The sequence below is a fragment of the Apiospora kogelbergensis genome (genome assembly GCF_038363985.1).
Source record: "Apiospora kogelbergensis strain CBS 113332 chromosome Unknown utg000008l_segment0_segment0, whole genome shotgun sequence".
Classification (NCBI taxonomy): domain Eukaryota; kingdom Fungi; phylum Ascomycota; class Sordariomycetes; order Amphisphaeriales; family Apiosporaceae; genus Apiospora; species Apiospora kogelbergensis.
Genome location: NW_027117425.1, coordinates 1,242,740 through 1,263,722, shown reverse-complemented (window position 1 = coordinate 1,263,722; position 20,983 = coordinate 1,242,740). Strand labels below are relative to the sequence as shown.

At 53.4% G+C, this 20,983-nt stretch overlaps 8 protein-coding genes across 8 annotated transcripts; 5 read left to right on the top strand and 3 right to left on the bottom strand.

The window, feature by feature from the left end:
- Positions 1–8: 8 nt before the first annotated feature.
- PG998_012380 (uncharacterized protein) lies at positions 9–2,129 on the top strand (the record flags this gene model as incomplete). Its single annotated transcript, XM_066879196.1, has 1 exon — positions 9–2,129. One exon carries the CDS (start codon positions 9–11, stop codon positions 2,127–2,129), a length of 2,121 nt encoding a protein of 706 aa, XP_066725580.1.
- Positions 2,130–2,285: 156 nt separating this feature from the next.
- Positions 2,286–8,492, bottom strand: PG998_012379 (ankyrin repeat-containing protein; the record flags this gene model as incomplete). Its single annotated transcript, XM_066879195.1, is given in 3 exon segments — positions 2,286–4,478; positions 4,498–7,349; positions 7,376–8,492. 3 exon segments carry the CDS (start codon positions 8,490–8,492, stop codon positions 2,286–2,288), a joined length of 6,162 nt encoding a protein of 2,053 aa, XP_066725579.1.
- A 1,078-nt stretch (positions 8,493–9,570) lies between these two features.
- Positions 9,571–10,263, top strand: PG998_012378 (uncharacterized protein; the record flags this gene model as incomplete). Its single annotated transcript, XM_066879194.1, has 1 exon — positions 9,571–10,263. The coding sequence occupies one exon, from the start codon at positions 9,571–9,573 to the stop codon at positions 10,261–10,263; it is 693 nt and encodes a 230-aa protein (XP_066725578.1).
- Positions 10,264–10,371: 108 nt separating this feature from the next.
- PG998_012377 (uncharacterized protein) lies at positions 10,372–11,514 on the top strand (the record flags this gene model as incomplete). The annotated part of the gene is made up of 1 exon (XM_066879193.1): positions 10,372–11,514. One exon carries the CDS (start codon positions 10,372–10,374, stop codon positions 11,512–11,514), a length of 1,143 nt encoding a protein of 380 aa, XP_066725577.1.
- Positions 11,515–12,535: 1,021 nt separating this feature from the next.
- On the top strand, positions 12,536–14,694 carry PG998_012376 (uncharacterized protein; the record flags this gene model as incomplete). Its single annotated transcript, XM_066879192.1, has 3 exons — positions 12,536–12,967; positions 13,031–14,372; positions 14,420–14,694. The coding sequence occupies 3 exons, from the start codon at positions 12,536–12,538 to the stop codon at positions 14,692–14,694; spliced, it is 2,049 nt and encodes a 682-aa protein (XP_066725576.1).
- A 1,032-nt stretch (positions 14,695–15,726) lies between these two features.
- On the top strand, positions 15,727–17,218 carry PG998_012375 (uncharacterized protein; the record flags this gene model as incomplete). The annotated part of the gene is made up of 4 exons (XM_066879191.1): positions 15,727–15,748; positions 15,805–15,834; positions 15,897–17,095; positions 17,174–17,218. The coding sequence occupies 4 exons, from the start codon at positions 15,727–15,729 to the stop codon at positions 17,216–17,218; spliced, it is 1,296 nt and encodes a 431-aa protein (XP_066725575.1).
- Positions 17,219–17,653: 435 nt separating this feature from the next.
- Positions 17,654–18,508, bottom strand: PG998_012374 (uncharacterized protein; the record flags this gene model as incomplete). Its single annotated transcript, XM_066879190.1, has 1 exon — positions 17,654–18,508. One exon carries the CDS (start codon positions 18,506–18,508, stop codon positions 17,654–17,656), a length of 855 nt encoding a protein of 284 aa, XP_066725574.1.
- Positions 18,509–19,392: 884 nt separating this feature from the next.
- PG998_012373 (Gibberellin 20-oxidase) lies at positions 19,393–20,583 on the bottom strand (the record flags this gene model as incomplete). The annotated part of the gene is made up of 3 exons (XM_066879189.1): positions 19,393–19,633; positions 19,689–20,161; positions 20,221–20,583. 3 exons carry the CDS (start codon positions 20,581–20,583, stop codon positions 19,393–19,395), a joined length of 1,077 nt encoding a protein of 358 aa, XP_066725573.1.
- Between the last annotated feature and the right edge of the window lie 400 nt (positions 20,584–20,983).

Here is a 20,983-nt window from a genome sequence, read left to right as displayed (position 1 = left end):
TGAGAGAGATGTACCAGGCACTTCATGACATCGGGGGCATTCGAATATGCGTCTATTTCCCTGGCGACGTCGAGAACGTCGTCGCTTTCCTCAAAGAACGCCCCGAGATTGACGTCGAACGCATTGTGCTCCGGGGCCAGGGGGATGCTGCACCAGACATTCTCCAACTGGAACAGTATTTGACCAACAGAGACAACGATGCCTCGAAACTCAAGCAGTGGAGGGAAGACATCAGAAGACCGCCCAACTACCGTGCAACTCACGTCATCGCGAAACTCAAGGGTGGCAGCAACGGGACACAGGGAAACCCGATCGTGGTGGAGATTCAGATCGCCACTGTCGTGATGCATGCCTGGTCTCAAATCGAGCACGACATAGTCTACAAGCCCAACCCGGAGACGCCAAAGGTGGAACAGCGCGTACTAGAGGGTATCTTGGACACCTTCAACAGCGTCGCCAAGACTGGCGAGAGTGCTCTGGCTCAGTTGGAAAACTACCGACATTTCATGGCAGAGCATAGAAGCGAGAATGAACGCAACCTCGCAGATAATGCCTACGAGTTCGGTATCTTTCTCTTCAACACGTGCAAGGAGAGATCGCTCAGCCCCTTCACTGATTCATCCCTGGGGGCCTGCAACTGGAACTACCTTGATCAGCTATTCAAAGTCCTACGGGCTACCGAGGACCATAACATGCTAAGACTCCAGACACTCCTCTGCAGCTTCATCAAGAGGAAGGACAGCAACGCTCAATCCGTAGGCTGCGACCTACCAGTACACCTCATGAGGGAGATCTACGAGCTTGAGGTGACCCAGCGCTTCAAAGTACGCATGTCAAGCAAAGTCCAGGATAGGGCCTTGGCTGTGCAGGTTGTGCATTGCTTCAACATTGCTGCTTGCCTAGGCATCGAGGAAGACTTCATGGCTGCACTCAACGAGACGCTTCCACCCATGGACGAGCGCCCTTCCTTGGCTGACATGCTGGACTTCGTGCATCCCCATCATCCTAGGCTGAACACGCATAAGAGGGAGCAGATCACCAACTTCTGCGAAGCTTTTCTGGACCGAAAAAGGCTGAAGCAGAGCTCCTTCAAGAGGGATAGGTTGAAGCTGGCCGTGCTTGAATTGCCTATCTTACTCAGCGAGGTTGGCTACATTGTGCTCGAGGCAGAGTCCAGCACCAACCAACATGAGGATCCGTTCATTTTCCCCAGGAAATTGTGCCAGCTCCTGCCCGACGACGAGGGAACGCATTGGGTTCCCGAGCTGCTCCGAGTCGCCCGAATCTTGGCCAGCTTCGAGCGCGAAAGCCTGAGAACCAAAAGGCAGGGCCATACCGAGGCTGAAGACAACCTGTACATGGGCGTACCACAACCGACCGTTTCCGAAGAGCCGTCCAAGGTCTTGCGCAGCAGCCACCACATTGTATCTAAATATAGCGGACCTCTCGACGACAACTATAAGATGATTAAAACCGCGATTAACGACATGTTAAAACGGGGTAAGAATGGTTGTAGTTGCAGGGTACCTGTATTGAACAGCGAAACACAGTCATTCGAGTACGAGCATGAGCTTAACCCAAGGTGCCATCATGAACCCAACTTGGGTTACTTCAAATCAAGGAAGCTGGACCCAGATGACGAGCTCCCTGCTTGGGCCTTCGTCGAGGGCCGTCGCCAATTACGAGACGGGAGGTTGAAACGGACCAATATCGAGGACATCAGAACGCATCCAGAGATAGTGACTGCCAGCAGGTCTGACAATGCCGGATCCGGTTTCCAGGAACTCATCCAGGCCACTGAGCGGATGGAGCCAGGATGCCAGCTCAGGCACATAACTGACCACATTGATGAAGACAGAGGCCACGTCAACGAGTTCTGTTTCACACTTCATGATTACAGGTTCTGCATGTTGCTCTGCCAAAGGAAGTTTACACTCAAACCGGCAAAATACGATCGCGAAGAAACGCAGCAACATGGCAAGGAAAGCATTACTACCCAGAACCATGCTAAACGGGGTATTGACGAGGACGGGAAATCAGTTCTTCAGCTCTCTGAGGGGTCAATTAAAGAGCCCCTAAAACGCCGGAGGCTTCAAAGTGGTATATCGAGCGCAAAACGGTCGGTGTAAGGGCCGCATCAGGTCTCTGTGCATATATGTTAGGGAGCTATCAGGCCCTGGTCACGGTCATATACTGTCAAATGTCGATTTTGCGTAGGCTTTATATATCAGGTATTTGCTCAATACACCAGTAGAACTCTAACAAAAGCCCGACAAGCGATTCCATTACCAGCTTAAATCACTAGCAGGAATAAAACCAGACTTCCCGTCCTCAGCACCCTCACTAAACAAATGCACAATATCATGCCACCCTCGAGCCACCGCGACATCCACCGGCGTCCGCAGCCGCCTGTCCTCGAGGCGGGGATCCAGCCCGAAGTCGCGGCGCAGCATCTCGAACGTCTCCGCGAGCTCGTACCCCCGGACGCCGCGTTCGTGCCTGCACGACGCGACCACGTGCAGGAGCGACGACCCCTCGTCGTCGACGCAGCGCCAATCCGCTTGGGCGTCGCGGAAGAGGGCGAGGACGGCGGCGTCCGTGTGCATGACCACTTTCCCCTCCCTCTTCTCCCCCTCTTTCCCGTCAAATACCGTGGGCTCTGAGCACACCGATGCCCCCCTCGCTTCCGGTCTCCACTCCCACCCCGAGACCATGAAGGCGTGCAGTGGCGTTTCGCCATGCCGATTGCGCGCGTTGATGTTTACGCCCTTCCCTAGGAAGAGCCTGAATAGGTCCGAAGCTGGCGCGGCGATATGCTTCCTACCCGTCATATGTCGCGCGCAGTGGTGTAATGCAGTATCACCTTGCGGGTCAGGCTCGGTAGGTATAGCTCCGTGCTCGATTAAAGCGTATATGGTGGACATTTGGAGAGACTGAAGAGCCAAGTGCATGGGCGTGGCGCCGGCTTGGTCGTGTGAATGAACAACCGATGGCCCAGCTTCGATGAGAGCAGCAAGCAGGCTTTTATGTGAGTCGTCGAAGGGCTCCGTCATGGTGCAGAGCCAGTGCAATGCCGTTCTACCCGTTGTGTCGCTTGCGTTCGGGTCAGCACCTCGCTCAAGAGCAAGAAAGGCAGCTTCCCAATGAACTGCTTGAGGACCGTTATGTCCCAGAACATTGGGAACACACGCGGATACGAGCAAGCTCCTCTCATCCTTCCCCTTTCGTTCCATGTCAAGTCCTTCCAGTTCAAAGAACGGACCTACGACTCCATGGTTTTCTATGACAGCCTGTAAGATGGTAGTGCCGTCTCTGTAAGCAAGAAAAGGGTCAGCGCCATGTCTGAGGAGTGACTTAATGACTGAAAGCTGACGCGCTTCACAGTCAGAGCCTTTTAAGCCCTCGTGATGCTGCCTTCGCGCGGCCGCTTGGAGGACAGTATTCTGCTTATAGTACTCGTCGCATTCCAAATTACGCACTTCTGCGCCATTCTCGATGAGCAACTCCACTAATAAGGGGTCCATCCTGTTTACTGCACAAGCTAGAGCATCGCTCGACCTCGACAGGTCAGCACCGTGCTGAAACAGAAGACGGGCAATTTCGCTATTCTCGGCTTGCTCCAAGCATGATATGGACCGATCATCAACCACATTTGGATCGGCCCCTCGCTGGAGCAAGATCTGGATTGTACACTCCCTCCAGAATCCGTTGCTGTAACGTGTGTTGAGTGCAGCAAGAAGAGGGGTTTGACCCCTCGTGTCACGGGCAGAGATATCTGCACCATGGTCTAGCAGATATTCCAGTGCTTCAATCTGCCAAAAGTGTGAGCCAAGAGCGAGGGAGTGAAGTGCCGTGGCTTTTTCCGTTTCATTAAGAAGTAGATGCGAGACGGCGTTCACGTCCACGCCGACACTTTCGACAAGTGTTTGGATTACATGGAGGTTTGGTTCTTGGCAGGCACATGCAGCCGCGAGGAGTGTACCGGGGTTTTGCTCCTCCTCCATCCAGGGCGAATAGTCGACTTGGTAGGCCTTCTCTTTGAAGTGTTCCAATAAGCCTGCGTATCCCTTACTGGCCATCATATGAAGACTGGTTTGCTTCCAACCCCTCTGAGGGGCCAACAGGTTACCGTCAACCCTGAAAAACTCCTTAAGGGCGCCAATATTGCCGTTCTTCAATTGGGTCTCAACGGATTGAATGACGTCCTCTGGGTCAGTGAAGGAGGCAAGATACTGCACTGTCTTCTTCACATCCTGCTCGTGCATTAATTGGACATCAACCCCTTGTCGAGACGCAATTCCACGTCGAGTCAGTTCGGCGGCCATCGTTTGACAACCCATTTCTATTGCAAGGTCCATGGGTGTGACAGGGGAACCTCCTCTCCTTTCAGTTTCCGCTTCCAGATCCGAACCAGCCTCATACAATAGGTTGACCATCTCCAGCTGCCCTGTCGGGCTGAAATAGTTTCCAATTTGCCACTGTTGGTCGCGAGTCAACTTGAAAGGACGTCATGCCTCTGCTGGCTATTTCTCCCCTTTTCCACATTCTCTCCTCGTTGGATGACTCGGCAAGGGCATGAAGCGGAGTGTACCCATCACGGTCACGCAGAGATGGATCTGCGCCGCTCAAGAGTAGGTACCTGACACTTTCTAAGTGGCCGGACCGGCAAGCATAGTGCAGCGGCGAGCGCTGATGGATGTTAGCTGTTCTTAGATTGATGTGTTGGTCCAGTACCCCACGTTTCCTATATTCCGAGAGGAGTAGGCCGACAGTACCGGCTTCTCTGGATATGCAGGCGATATGCAACGGCGACATGCCTTCATTAGTTAGTAAGGTCGGGTCGGCGCCAGCGTTCAATAATCTAGCCACATTGAATTCCGAACAGGATGCCGCGCAGTGGATTGACGTCGCACCCTCACTGTCCCTTTCGTTGATGTCGGTGCACGCAAAGGCTGGCGAATTCAAGGCGAAGTCAATCAAGTGTTCCCGGCCTCTCTCTTGATCGAAATTCTCGATACAGGCAGCGCTGGCGAGATGGAGTACGGACTGGCCTTTGGCATTCCTGTCTGCGGATGGAGCACCCAACTCAACAAGACCGAGGACGTACCCCATTGTTTCGCCAGGGTTCTTTCTTCCGGACGTCTCAAGTGCGAGATGAACGAGCGGGTTGCCTTCATGGTCTGCAGTTGCGGGATCCATCCCGTATGAGATGAGAAAACGAATCCAATCCAGATCACAGCCATTTTTCACAGCAGCATGAAGCAACGTGGTTCCGTCAGAGCGCCGCACTCTTGGATCTGCTCCAAGGCCGATGAACTGCTTCATCAGAGAAATACCCCCATCGAACAGACCCAATATTTTCCATAGTATCGTTTCGCCTGATCCGTCGCATGCGTTGATGTCCATTCCGTGTTGAGCGAAAAGTTCTAAAATGGCGACGGCTGGCCTTGCACATGAACTTGAATTCGAACCTTCGAAGCCGAACGTCAGAAGCGGCACCAATCCGTCATGGTTCTTCTTGCTTAGGTCGCCACCCGTACGAAGCAATTTGATCAGGTGTGGGATGTCCTCTGTACTATATTCGCCGAAATTCATCATAATCATGTGCATAATAGTGTTCCCTTTGTTCGTGGCCTTATTGACATCAGCACCATGGTCGATCAACCTCTCAACTGTCCCGATGTTGGGCCGTCTGTGATAAGGACTCATCAGTGTTAGCAGCGGTGTAAATCCGTTATTGTCAACTGCGTCGATATCTGCCCCGTGGCGGACAAAACTGTCAACAAGACCGGGAGAACCTGGGGTTACACCATGTAGAGGTGTTTCACCCCGTATGTTCCTGGCGTTAGGATCTGCGCCGGCACCTAATAGCATGTCTACAAGGGATGGCTCGCCCCAATATGCTTGACTGTCTCTTTCAACCGCGAGATGCAACGGGGTCTTGCTATCTTCACCGGCGCCCATATTGATCTGGCCTCCATGACTAAGGAGTAGTGTGAGACACTTGCGCGCCTCCTCTTCATGATAGAGATTTTCTTTTTTGAAGAACCCAGTGAGCGCGTGCATGGGTGTCGGGCCTTCAGGGGCATCTGTCGTTAAAGCGATGGTTTCGTCCGACTCATCCAAATCATCTCTCCAACGAGAGGGCTGCTCGCTGCATCGTTTGTTCGGATCTGCACCACGTGCTAGAAGAACTTCCACAAGACTGGAATCCCAATGTTCTGCAGCCCTGAATAATCTTGTTTCACCACGGGAGAAACAATCAACATCAACATCCCCCATTTCAAGTACTGCCGCGACAGCTTCGATACCTGAAGCCCAGTGAAAGCATTTATTCGCATCACTTGAAGGCACAAGACGAAGAAAAAGATCGATAAGTTTGCGGTCCCCCTTTTTGCAGGCGTATTGTAATGGAGTTTCATGGCGGTTGTAAGGTGTAGGTATTGTTGTCGAAATCAACGGACTAACCCCTGCCTCCAGCAGTAGCTTGCTAATCTCATAATGACCCGCACGAGAAGCATGGTGAAGAGGTGTCCAACCTTCGTGGTCAGCTGATTCTGGATTCACCCCTTTTCCCAGCAAGTGACTAACAATTTGCACATGCCCGTGCTCCGCGGCATACGACAATGGTGTCCGGCCGTCGCGATCGGGCTCATCAAGCTGGATCCCATCGACCTGGGACAGATGCAGGAAGTACTGTGGTATGCCTTGGAAAGCGACAAAATGCGCGATGCTGAACGCATTGCCAGGGCCAGTCGTATCTCTGTAGGAGTTAAACGTCATGCATGCCATCACCCATATTTCGAAAGCCGGTTTTCCAGGTCGGAGGTAAGCGTCCAATGCATCGAAGACGCGTTTCTCATCATCCTTAGCCTTCCCCATATGGTAATGTAAGTTGTCGATGGCATATCTCATTAGTGGTTGGTCCAAGGCCATGTCTCCTATAAAGTATTTGCGCTGTTTCAATTCGGGTTCTCCGCTTCCATAATCTTCGCGCTCATCAACATCGTCATCATCACCGTCGCGGACCAGCTCACTTCCATCAATATCGCTCTGAGAGGCAGTCTCTGAACCTAGCACCCATCTAGTTCTCCGGTTTGGTTCTTCGAGGCTAACTAGATTGTGAAGGCTGGGGTCAAGAAGTTGACAGCTGTCAAGGTACTGAAGGGATAGTTCCACGAGCATCGCATGCGCCGAGCTAGCGTCAAGCACTGGGAACGAGGAGCAAGATGTATCGCGAGCGTCGTCGTGAAGAAACTCGGTGAAAGAATGGTGTATAACGCTGATGGATTCGTCTTCAAGGATTTCTAGAAGCCTCCCACAGCTGGCCTTTACGAGTGCCTTCCCTCCTTTAAGTCATCAGTGCCCTTCATACGTGCAACAAGAGAGCCAAGCTCGATGAGTCGCAGAGGCCGGGTTGAGTGAGTTACACACATCAATATGCGTGCCTGCTCTTCTCGGGTCACCCCGCTGCGCGTGGCGTGTTCTAGTAACATGGCGTCGTATACCTCACGGAGGTTTCTCGGAAGCCGTTCTAGACTGTCGGGTAATGTCTGCTCAGCGATTCGGCCTTTCTGCAAACCATCGGTGAGGTTGTCGGTCATTAATCTGGCATGCAGAAACAGCCCCTGTGCGCGTTCACAGATGGTCTGCTTGACCAGATCCTCCTTCTCCGGGCTCAAAGTAGTGTCCAGAGTCGCCAACGATACGCTGACGTATTTGGCAACGTCAGGATAAATGAGTGAAGGCTCCAACTTCATCTGTGGCACCGACAAGCTACGCAAAGCGTCATCGATCTTGGGAATAGGCCGGCATGTGAGCAAAACCCTAGCCCCAAAGTCGTGATTGCCAATGCTGCATAAACGACTGACCACATCGAAGTCTTCGTCGTCCATCTCATCCAGTGCATCAATAACGCAGTAGACCTTCTCCATATGATGTATTGCCTCTACAATAGCATCCCATAAAGCGCCATGTTCACTGCCGTCCACACCACATGACTTGCTGAGCTCCTCCAACTTGCCCACCAATATGTCGCTCCAGGGTAGTAACTGCGAGGCGAGGTCGCGAACCAGGTACTTGGCACTGTGATTCTTCTCGACGATTTGGCGAAAGAAGAAGAATAGCACTGGGACGTCCGGCTCTGATTGTTGTAGTTTGCGAACAGTGCTGGCAGCGAAGACGGATTTGCCACTACCCGCAACGCCCTTTAAAGCCAAACAATTTGGTGCAGCGGATCCGGACCAGGCTTGGAAAGCCGGCGCCTCGTGCGCCCATGACCCAGTCCCAGGTACGTGAGAATGAACATGTTTCATAAGTTCATTGCCTGGCGAGAGATAATCGGTAGGCTGCAGCCATTTCTGAATGGCCGCTCTTCGTATTGCTATTGAGGGCCTTAAGGGGAGGGGTTGTGAAGGAACTGCATCTCGAGCAACGACCTCAAAGTCGTCAATTCCAGGCGCTGATGTGATGTCCCCGCCTTGCGACTCCATTGGAAGAAATAGATGAAAAATTCCAATTCGCACAAAATGCTTCGTTTCAAGATGCTGGATACAGCTTGGGTATATATGTCGCTTGCAGACATGGTGAGCTTACAGACACGGTGAAGAGTCACCGCCGTAAGCACTCCGTTAGGCTACAGCTTATATGGGGCTTTTTACATGGGGCTTTCGCGGCATAGTTGATAGTCATTGTGCTAAGGCGTTAGTTACCGCAAGGTCAGTAACTACATCCGCTTTGTCGCGGGTCTTGCTTACTCCTTTCTCGACTTCGTCGTATATGAGCTCCAAGGGGGACAAGTCAACAATGGAAAGGGCCATCCGGTTGAGGGGGAGGGGGTTGCGGTCCGTAGAAGCTGCCATTTGCCCTGGGACAATCGTGACAGGAAGTTGCTACCGTTTAATTGTTTCTGGCTTGTTGAGCCCATTGATGAGTGTCGAGGTGGATTGTGGTTGTGATCGTGGGGGGTTTTGTATCTTCCGAGCAACAATCACTTCATTCCGAATAGCCTCGTTAACAATCCAAAGCACTCGATCAGCGACGTGTATTCTCTGTAAACCCAATTTTGGATCCTCCTCTTTTTGGACTCCCCTCAAAAGTTCGCTTGCAGAACTTACGGCATTTATTTTCCCACCGAGCCCGTCAATTGTTCCCAGCGATTTCCATCTGCCGTGACTCGATCGCAACCATCGGCCCTCTCGTCTTGCAGTCCTGCTTGCCTGGGAATTACAGCTGGCTGTTCTACTCAAATCACAACAATAAAAACGTAGCACCGAGGCAGGCTGGCTCTCGCCGATATCAACCTTCATCATATGTCTTGCGGTTGTCCACCACAGCCACAGTCCATCAACTGAGAGAAGGAGTAGTGAGTTTTCCTCCCCCGTCGTGATTGGTAGTGGTGTTAGAGCGTTGTTAATCCCTTGTTATTTGAGGAACATTGAGGCTGATGAACATACATATAGGCTCAGCTTCACAATACCCTTGGCTCACGTCCTCGAAATAGCGCCTGTGCAGACCATTCAACCTTCACTAATGCAGAACCTCAATTTGCACAAAGCAAGCGACGGCATCATGTCTTCACTAGCCGAAACGAGCAAGACCATTCGTGGTAGAGCTCGCGATATGTCAATCAAGACTGGCAACCCCAACAGCGGCTCTCTTCACTCAAGTGAATCAGATGACACCTTTCCAACGGGAAGCTTCGTTTACATCCCGAAGCCGTCTTCCGCTACAGCAGAACCTGGCTCAAAGAAGATCGAAGCCTTGCTGAGTACTGACTGGCGTAACAACCGCCGCCCGAGAGCTGACACATCCATCGACCCTCCCAAAACCGCAATTCCGGCCAAAATCATGTCCTCTCCCAAGCCCGTGTTGCGTGTTGATACATCGCGTGTCACCTGTGACAGGATCAGAGATACGCCTGTCGCCGCCGAGTTCATCCACTCAGCCCCTGCAACTAAGAAGGAGTTTGCAGATGCAGATGATGCAGAGAATGAGAATCATGGCACGAGTGGGATCGAGTTGCAGGCCAACTTCGGAAACTCATTTACCGTCCACGCGGATCTGTCCGATTTAATCTCGCTGGATACCATAACCGAAGGTCAATCTGATCACTTTGACGGCAGCGGTAGCATATCGTCAAGATTCATCAAGGTTACGCCAGCCGATTGCACACCAAGCAGTTCGATGAGCTTCGAATTCCCTCAAGTTCTGGCCGAGATGGAGAAGGTGGATGATGGACGGACATTCCTCACACAATCTTAGGAGTACTTTGTGAAGAATCTGGACAAACTATCCCATCGAGCAAGTTTCAAGACAGCCCCCAACGTCGATACTGATCAGGCTGTTCTGCAAGACCCTGCAATTTGTAGCATGAAGGTTGGTAGCAAGGGAAAGGCGAGCTCTCCGCCACGTGAAGCGCCGCCGGCAGAGGAGACTCGCTACAATGCGTTGATTGCAAAGCTCAACAAACGCAGCACATCTGAATCGGCCGAAGACATTGCTGAGCCATGCCATACAGCATCCTTTGGTCAGCCTGGCGGGCCTAGTAATGCAGCTTTCTCCAATGCAGCGTCAACACTCAACCCCAAGGCCTCCGAGTTCACTCTGTGTGGGCTTCCGACGCAGCGCCCTGCGACATTCAGCCAACCCAGCGCGCCAAAAGTAGGCAGGCCTTCGGTATTGGATTTCTTCAAGTCGACCAAGGAATCCCCCGAGGTATCCGACCTCAATCCCAAAGCCCTCGATGATTTGCGTGCTTGGGGTCGCGTTTTCCTTGACCTGCTCGATGCGATTTCCCAAGACGATGGCGAGAAGGAAAAGTTGATGAGCACTCTGGGAGATGGGCGATTTCCACCGGGACTTCTGCCACCGCCATCTCCCCAGCCTGACCCCGTCAATTTGCAGCAACCTCCTTGCGAATGGCCCGTCCCTCAGAGTATGCACCTGCCCCCAGGGATGTATCCACTTACTAGATATGGCGATTCGACGTCTTCTCCTCCCATGGGACTTTACAACGATATAAATGCGCATCTGCTTGCGGCTCGAGATATCCTCCCTCAGATGCAGGCTCTTGGTAACGCAAGCTTACAGGTACCTGCCATGCCCGCTCCCATTGTCATGCAAACAAACATGCAGCCCAATGCTCCATTTGTGCCCCAGCCTCCAGTTGGCCAGGTACCCATACGAAGAGTGAACCAACCAGCACCCAGCTTGCCACATCAGTCAGGCTCAACTGGTAGCCAAGGCAATGGTGCTGCCTACCCCCACGGCTACGGGCCTACACCTGTCTCCAAGCCTAAAGGAGTCCCTCGACCGGACGACCCGAGGTGGTGCAAGCAGCAATTGATGTACGAAGCGTACCTCGAGTGGCAGCGGAGCACCGATACCAACTATCACAAGAAGTGCAAAGAACGACAGGCGAAACGAGCCGAGCGACAACGGGGTGGCAAAGACCGGCAGACGAGCGAGACAAAGATACATTCCAGCGAGGGTGTTGTCGAGACTCCGGCATAGCTTTCTTTCTTTCTTTTGCCGCCGTTCATTTTGACTTGACACCAGCAAGCGTAACTAACAGGGGGCGAAAACATCAAAAATCAACAGAAATGATGAGCGGCACGCTGCCTGCCTGTTGGAACTCGCAATTGGGATATCCCTCGTTTGGTATTCCTTAGGCTATAGGAAGCAAGGCATGATGATGATGTTGTTGTTGACGAGGCCACACATTTCTTACCAATCTTGCATTTTTTTTCTGTCGGCCGAAGGCGATATCTTCAGTCACAATGGCGTATACAAACAGTTTTGTTATTGTCATTTTCAGAAGTGATCCTTCGGGACAGGTCGGGCCTTTTCAGCGTTGGACTCTGATGGATTGGTATCTGGTCAGAAAGATCATCTCCTTGGTCCAATCCGGTTCCCCAGTCCCATAGCATAGCCCGCAATGAATGAAGTTTTGATAGTCCAAATGCTCTCTTGGGTTGTGATTTAGGTGTGTTTAATTGCGTTGAGATTGATTCGCAGCCCGGTTGGAATTTGTGATTGGGGGGTACTTACAGTGTAAGGCCGCGTGTACAGACTGTCCTCTCACACTGTAGTGGCTTGTGTTGATGCCAGCATCAACATTTACCATCCAGCCGCCCCACCGTCAAATGCTCTGCTCTTCAGTATGAGCTAAACACCTGCACCAATTAGAACTGAGCAAGTTCGAGGTCGAAATATTGCGTCTAAAACATATTGCGAGAAGTTGCGAATCGGACACCCGGCTCTTCTTTCTTATTTCTCTATCGGCAGGGCCAGCAGGAGCGACGTACGCTACCCAGATGGGAAGTTGCTGCTACGCGGTGCTCCAAACTGCACCTTGAGACCTCGGACCTAAGACCAGGAGGGTTGAGATCGTCTTTCTTCTACCTACCCAAGAGCTTCCATTTCAGTTCTTGGCTTCGTATTTCCATGCCAATTTTTGGTTGAATCGCCATCCAATCCTTAATACGGTGGGACTATATCGTCTGCCAGTCTCCTAAGTGAGCGACCTATCATCATGTCGACTCCAATGCGCCATGGTCCCTCACAGCAGGGCCGCACGCCCTCTCAACAGGGTCGTACGCCCTCTCAACAGGGTCGTACACCCTCGCAAATGCCTGGTGCTGCCCCCACCCCTCCTGTATCTACTCCTTTCTCGGCGTCACAGGCCCAGACGGCCTTTTCTCCCCCGTCAGGCTCGCGTACGTCGCCGCAGCATGTTAAGAAGTCGCCTGCCACGTCGTTCACGCTTAAGCAGCAGTCGACTAACGATGGAGCTTCGGCTATGAATTTTGACAGTCCCTCGGCCACTGCGGCTCTGGGCGCTCTGGGCATGAATAACCATCTTGACCTGCACCTAGACAACCTCAGCATGGGGACCATGGGCCTTGGTAAATCGGACGAGGACGATTTCAGGAAGAAGATGGACTTCATTATCGATACGGTCAAGGTATGCTGTGCTTAAACATGATTTCGCATCCACCAGGCGCCCATAACTAATGCCCATTCACAGAAGGCCGCCAGACCCATGGTCAGTAACGAAGGACTCGAGCGTCTTGCTAGGTCCATTGGCCTCGAGTGCCTTTGGGAGGACAATCCGGCGGGAGGCCCTCATTCCAAGACTTTGGTCATGGCAGGCGTTGGTCTTGCGCTCGAGATCATCATTACCAACCATGTTGTGGAAAACGTCTCACTCACATATCCCGAATGCTCCGAAAACGCCCAAAAGCATGTAGGCAAGGCCGCTGACATATTACTGGAAGATTTGAAATTGGCCCCAGGGCAGAGTCCGTTGACCAAGACGCTGCTCGCATTCCAACCCAACCTAGAGCGGCTCGCAGCCTTGGATAAGCTGAGTGTTCTCCCGGCACTAAACTGCTACGACGCTATTGCTGGCTTGTATGAGAGTTTTCTCAAATTACACGAATGGGACATGCTCAAGCTTCGAGACGACAATACTATTCCCGAGAATAAGCCCACCAATGTACTACCAGACAGCCGACTTCAGATGTTTGCCCTCTGCCTCCGTCACGGATTTCCCATGATGCATGCCAGGGGCAAAATTGGCTTGATGCTGGACTACTGGAAAACGGCAAGGAGATTGAGAAGTGTAGATGTCCACAAGAAGTCGCCGAGTATATTCACCTGGGGAATGCTCATCGAGTGTGCGCCTAGGCATGAAATGATGCACATCCCGGCCATCCGCGTCTCGGAGAATTGGATTTCGGACGATGTCGAGAAGACACAAGATCTGACGAACGATGACATGCTGCTGCAACAGACATCAGGCTACGTTCTAGACTGGCAGGAGCCGGAAATGATATTCTTGCCCTCCGGAGACGAGCCCAAAGCCGAAGCGGGTATGGGCGTACAAGCAGGTCCTAAGATCCCGGATGTCATCTTCACGGCAACATTTGACCCACCCGTAGTCGTTACAACAGCAGCCGCAGCTCATATTTATAATTTGGCGGCCATTCCCTTGCCCGAGTCGAGTGTCACCTTTGACGCTATCGTCTTTCCCGTGGCCCCCGACAGTGGCTACGACCCTAGCGAGCCTCGTATCATCCGACGGGCCCAGGCAGTCACCACCGTCAAGCCTAGTAACCCAGGATCTATCAATCTAACAGGGCACAAGAACACACTGTTCATATACAAGCCGGTCTATGGCCAGGTGCTGAGCAAGGTGCCAATGCAACATCCTCGTCAACTGATGGCCATGATGGCAGTCCTTCGGCAGTTTGCATTCCTCTCTACTCTTCTGGCGAAGAGCTTCAAAGCCAAGCCGGGATATGCCGAGATCGCCCCGGACGACGAGAACTGGAAGCCCACGCCCATTATCCAGGACGACATTACAGGTTTGATGCCTAAGCTGCCTCTACCACCGATCACGACGGATGTAAAGGCAAGCCTGCCCGTAGACATCACGCTGACTGCGCACCCGATCCCGCAACTTCTGGTTGTGTTTCCCTTCAAGTCGCGAACGGCCAACATTACCCTCGAGATTGGCCTGGGGGCCGCGTCCACATTGTGTCCCACAACGACGTGTTCCCGGAGACGACGCTTGACGGCACTCAAGGAGTTAGACTAGACAAGGCGTGGGCCGAGAACAAGCTTGAGATTTGCGAGGATATCGGGAACTGGGTTGAGCTGATCAAAATGATGCTCGAGAAGGAGTAGAAAGTAAGTACATAGCATAGACCTGGTAGCGCTCACTTGGTTGAGCATGCCTGTTGTTTTTGGAGAGAGAAGAAACCAACACATGATACCCCCCAGGTTTCCTTCTGGCATCAAGACGGGGGATCCCTGGCTATTGGCGGCTATCCACATCAAATTGATTCAACAGTCATAGATCGGATGATGATGGCAGCTTCACAGAGTTGCTTTTATGTAGTCTATGTCATTCAGTTTCGTCTACTCACCAATGTCCTAAGTTGACGTAAAGGAGGTGATGTTTCAATTCCCCGGGGGGGCCAATGATAGACGAAAGCGCTCAGCGGGTCCTGCCGACAAGCCGGGCGAGCGTCTCCTAAGCGCCCGGTTTGGAAGGACGATTTTGTCGACCAATAGCTGCCGTTGGCCCCCTAACTTGTTCCCAGTCTTTCAGTTCGCCCAACGTGCAAAATGAGCCCAGTCTGCCGGTGGCGCCCGCAGGCTCATTTTAGCCATCCTGGGCAGCCTTGGTTGACCCTCGCACCGACAATGGTCGTTGGGTTCAGGCGAATCGATGCACTGCCCTGCTAACCATGCAGGAAGCCGGGCTCGCTACTGCAGTCAGTCGGTGGCGTGTGAAGCCAGGAGAGGCGCCATGAAGGAGGTCCCTAGGCAGAAAGGTCCCTCCCTTTTCTCTTAGTGAGTCGACAATTGTGTACTCATTCCTCTTACATCCTCTAGTTCGCTTTTCACCTAGAATCCGCCCTTTTTGCGACTGCAGAACAGGTGTTGCGCAAAGCAGAAGTGCCATCCATTTCCTAGACATCCTGCAGGCGGAGATCGCCAAGTTGTGTAAGTGCGGGGTCCTTTCCTGGAGTAATACGGCACGGCACAGCACAGCACAGCATACGAGGTCGAATGCGAACCGCGCAATTGCTTACGCCTGCCCTACGACGAACAATGGCTAATCTGGAGTGGCAGCTATCGTCGAGACATATCAGGGCCTCTTCTCGAATCTGTTGTCTACTCATTGGCAATCAAAGACAGACTTGAATCACAATGTCGGGCCAATACTACCCTCGTGCGTAGGCTCCATCGCCCCAAGACAATCGATTTCGCGATGCTAACTTCTACCAGCTCCTCCCGGTACGGCAGTCTCAAGTGCAGGTATGGAAAAACAGAAACCTATCGACCAATTGTTAGATCCCCGACTCACAATGAATCCGTAGGCCAGCAGCAGCAGAAAAGCTACCCCATGCCACCGACCTCGCCGCCGGCAAACCAAACCAAGTTCTACCCTCCGCCACCCGGCACCCCGAGCTTTGCGCCGTCGGGCGCGCAGCATTACCCGTCACCACCACCTCAGCAGCAGCAATCCTATAATGCGCCTCCCCAGCAACAGTCCTACCAACCGCCTCCCCAACAATCATACCCGCCGCCTCCCCAGCAGAGCGGGACCCCACAACCGCCGTCGACGTCGAGCACACCCGTCTCCTACCCGCCGCCCCCTCAAGCCGGCCATGCTCAACAACACCAACATCACATGAGCCTGCCCATGCGCGATGGCAATGGCATGACACCACCACCCGGCAAGCCCCCGGGCTACGATGGACCCTCCGAGGGCAGTTATCCGCAAGAGAAGACGCACTCGACGCAGGCCAGCATAAACCTCTCGCGCCGCGCTTCGGCCATGAGCTCGCAACAAGCCCCACAGCAGCAGCAACCCGCTGCTGTGAACATGCATGCGGGCGCACCGCCGCCCGGCCAGTTCCAGGGCGCGCAGAGCACGGCGGGCGATGACGTGGGCCAGTTCAATGGCGGGTCCTACCGCATCAGCCACCGCGACTCCAACAGCATCATCACGCTCCAGCTGGCCATGGGCTGTCCCTTGGACGCGAAGCCCGGCGTGCTCATCGCCATGTCGCCGACAGTCACGCTCAAGGGCGAGTACAAGTTCAACCTGAAGCGCATAATCGCCGGCGGCGACATTGGGCACTCGACCTTCATCGGCCCGGGCGAGGTGTTGTTCGCCCCCGGCATGCTGGGCGACATGACGACGATCCGCCTGCACGGCGACGAGTCGTGGAGCGTGGGCAAGGATGCCTACGTCGCCAGCACCCAGGGCATCGTCAAGGACTACAAGCGCCAGGGGCTGGGCAAGGCCATGTTCTCGGGCGAGGGGCTCTGGGTCTACAAGATGACGGGCACTGGTTTGTTGTGGATCACGTCCTTTGGCGCCATCATCCGTAAGGACCTTGCGGACGGTGAGAAGTACATTATCGATAACGGCCATCTCGTCGCCTGGAATACCAAGTACATCATGGAGCGTGTCGCGTCCGGTGGTATCATGGCCGGTTTTGCCAGTGGCGAGGGACTGGTGTGCAAGTTCACAGGGCCAGGGACCGTCTTCCTTCAGACGAGGAACCCTGTAAGTTCAATCACTGCGCCCTTCCCCTCTTACAAGTTTCAGTGTGTTCGTGTGTACTGACATGATTTTGTGTTCCAGCGGGCTTTCAGTGCTTATATGACAGGCAATGCCGCGCCTCCTTGAAATGGCAACATGACTGCTGCTCAACGAGTTTGACACGATCAGAGCGTTCTTACTCCTATAGGAAGGATCCTAGAATGTATTTCTTAGCTTCGTGGTGTATACTGGTCACGCGGTTCTTCTTCTTATACTATTCCCCCTGCTTAAGCTTAGCTGGCATGCTTCACGGTTCTATGATGTACATCTTCTTTGAAAATTTGGAATTAAATACCTAAGCATCGGGTTTTCTGTTCGATAACAGACTTGTGTCCACGATGTTGCATCTCAATCTGTTTCATTCACTAGACTGACGTACTACAAAATGATTGGTGATCCACACGACCGTTACTATCAACCAACTTCTCAAGCTCGTTTTTGTCTGGATTATTTGGGTTTGGGTATCTCTCTTTCTGTTTCTCTTTCTCTCATACACACATACACATCATTTCTCATTCCTTCCTAGTCAGATTTCGACTTGTCCGTCTTGCTGCTGCTGCTGTCGTACCCCTGCCGTAGGCTCTGGTAGTTCAGCGCCTCCCACGCCCAGATAGTCTGCGCTCCCACGAGCAGCAGCTCCTCGAGCTCGCTCGCAAGGCCCTCGCGCACCATGACCTCGCCGCCCTTCTTGCCGTTGAGCATGCCGCCGCTGAGCAGGCGCGCGTAGATCTTGTCCTCGCGCCCCTCCTGGATGCACTTGTAGACGGTAGCCCCCTGCATGGCCATGTCCTTGCGCCACACGTACTCGACCTCCTGGTCCGCGCCGACGGCGGTGCGGAAGCGCCAGTCGCTGCACTGCAGGAAGTTCTTGACCCGCTGCAGCTTGATGCCCTCGGGCGACCCGGACTTGGCCGGCTCGCCCAGGCCGATGACGCAGTGCCGCGTCGTGAACAGCTTGATCTTGCCCCACGCCACGACGGGCCCGTCCGTCGCCGTCGTCTGCGGCCGGCGCAGGAGCAGCTGCGGCTTCCTCACGGCCCAGACGTCGGTCTGCATGTAGTACTCGGCCGGCGTGTCTTGGCGCTTGCCGCGGTGCAGGAACGTGGACAGGCGCGACGTCGTGTAGTACATGTTGTACTTCCGCAGCCGGTCGGCGCCGTCGCCCCCGCCCGACAGGAGGGCGCTTTCCGTGTTGGTGGTGTACGTGGTGTCCACCGAGTCCCGGCCGTTCGTGGCAGATGCGCCGGCGGGAGGGGCTTCGGCGTGGGCTACGGCGGCCGCGAGGGCGGCGCGTTGCTCCTCGGTGTAGGTGGGCGAGTCTCGGGGGTTGGTGGCCAACTCAATGCCCTCTGCTGGGAGTTCGTGCATAGTTGCCATGATTGCTCCGTACCCAATGACGCAGGTCGGAGGTGTGAGTTTTAGATGTTATCTGTAAGAGGCACCGTAGGATGCCTTTCTAGGGAGACTTGGGTTGGGATCGTTGGCGAGTTTGATGGTTTTGCTTCCTCAATGAAAGAACGAAGCCGTGTTTATATATATTATTTCATCTTACGGTTTCGTTTCGGGCTTGCCATTCCTTATGTAGGCAAAACAGGTATCCAGCTCGCTTGATATGTGGTGCTTATTTTACTTACCTCTTCTATCTTGGCCAACACCCCCAACACCCCCAACCGCCCCCTATCATGCAAGTCTAGCCTAGTGATTGGTGGCTGAGCCACCCATACCTATGCAGCGCCGTAAATGCGCCTGTGTAATGCTTCAGATATGCTCCATGACAACATAGTTGCAGACCGGCCCCAACCTTGTGGCTACTATAATCAAACCCCACTTCTACTTGACAACCTCGATTTTCCTTTTCGGGTAACGCCCAAGCCCGAAGGCAAGGCTTGTCATATGATGCAATGCCAAGTCCGCCAACCACTGTCGTATAGTCCGTATTCGTTACTGCGCCCCGTACTGCGCCGTCCTCTCCCAAAAGAAATCAAGCAAAGGAAAGCTTGTTACCACCTCATTATTCAGACGAGCATAATAATCAGTATGCATTGCTTACTATGCCCATCTGTGCTAAAGGTTTGAAGTAAGTGCTTACTAACAGAGCCCGGACGGTAAACAAACCAAAACAACGGGAATGATAGCAGACGATGGGATGACAGTGCGGCGACTAGGCTCCACCAACCAACCCGGCACGTTGTCGCTGGTAGGGGATGACATCAGACATGCTGTTTGGCTTGAAGCGCGCCGCACCCTCACAGACAAGTCGGTTACTTCTCCGAGTACTGTAGTTTCCCGCGCATCCGATTATAAGCATCCTGCGTCACTGTGTCATACTTGGGCGGGTTATCCGGACCTGTGCATTGCGGTATGCACTCGATAACTGCGTCAGGGTTCGGGCAGACGAAGTATGGGATCGAATACCTCGCGCGCGTCGCCTGCGGCGTGGCCTTTGTTCGAGATCTATCCACGGGGGCATTGTCACTCGGTGAAGTGTAGATTTCAGGTAGTCTGCAGGAAATCGGATCGATTAGTTGTCCACTCAGGGGTAGACCTCATAGGTAACAACGGGGTGTGTGCTGTGTATAGTTGAATCTTACCATTGCTCCAGCGCATCAATAAATCGCCGACATTAACCACCATGGCATTTTTGACAGGCGTGGCGTCGATGAAAGTCCCCGGCTTGTCGGGGTGCTCGACTTGCAACCCCCCGCATTCGTCCTGGAATAGGAGAGTGATGGTACCCCAATCCGAGTGCGCCCCGATCCGCGCGGCGGCGCCAGTCGACAGTTTCTCGGTTTCGATGGGCGGATAGTGCAGAAGCCGCAGCTGGTTACCATGGCCATCGTGATACCGCAGAAAGTATTGATCGTTGTCTAGGTCCAGCCCTAGGGCCAGCGCGCTCAACACGTCTTTGCCGGCGCCGAAGCATTTCCAGTAAAAGGCCGTCATGAAGTCGCGAAAGCCAGGTAGCACGTCCTCTGGGAGCCAGACGTTGGGCTGCGACTCAAACTCATCGCTGCCGATCTCGTAACTCTCCTAGCAACAGCTTCAGTGATACTTTCATAGTGAATATAGAGAAAGGGGGGTGCTCTCACTTTGCAGTCGGGCACATTTCGCAATTCAGCGTCTTCTATATCCGCATCCTCTCCTTCTTTATGGATGTACTGCGAGACCTTTTCCAGCCCGGGCCAAGAGTAGCCACGGTGGACGGAGGGGCCGGGCGGGTGAGGCGCGAGCATCTTCTTCTCTTCTGGTAAGCCAAAGAGTCTCTCGGCCCAGTCAAATGACTGCTGTAATAGGCTGTCGGGAACACCATGATTCACGATGTAGACAAAGCCAACTCGACGGCATGCTTCGGTCAAATCCTTGGCGATCTGTCTCCTCTCTGTAATCGAACCACGGCCCCAGTCCCGGAAATCTACGATGGGGATTGTAGCAGAGTCGGCGGAATCGGCCATAGCAAATGTAGGCAAGCTATAGATCGACCATCCAATGTTGAAGAGAAATGCAATGATGAAGAGTTGCTAGAAGGTTTAGACGGTTCCAAGTCTCATGCAAAAGCGAGCCGAGCCCCGAGTCCAGACGGGATCGATCGGATCTGCCCCGCACCCCGTTTGCTCAGTAATCCAGAGAGCATCTGCACGCACCTGCACCTGCACCTGCACCATGCTGACAACCCAGGCACCTTCATTACTTCCCCGTGCGGAGGGGGGAGCATCATGTCGGGGACCTATATCTCGGTGATAGCAGGAGTGCGTATTGGTACTCCTGGGGTTTCAACTTTCGTGCGTTCGTAGCTTAGGTCCTAGGGACCGGTTCATGGTTGCGTATCTGGAAAGGTGTATATTCAATATCCTC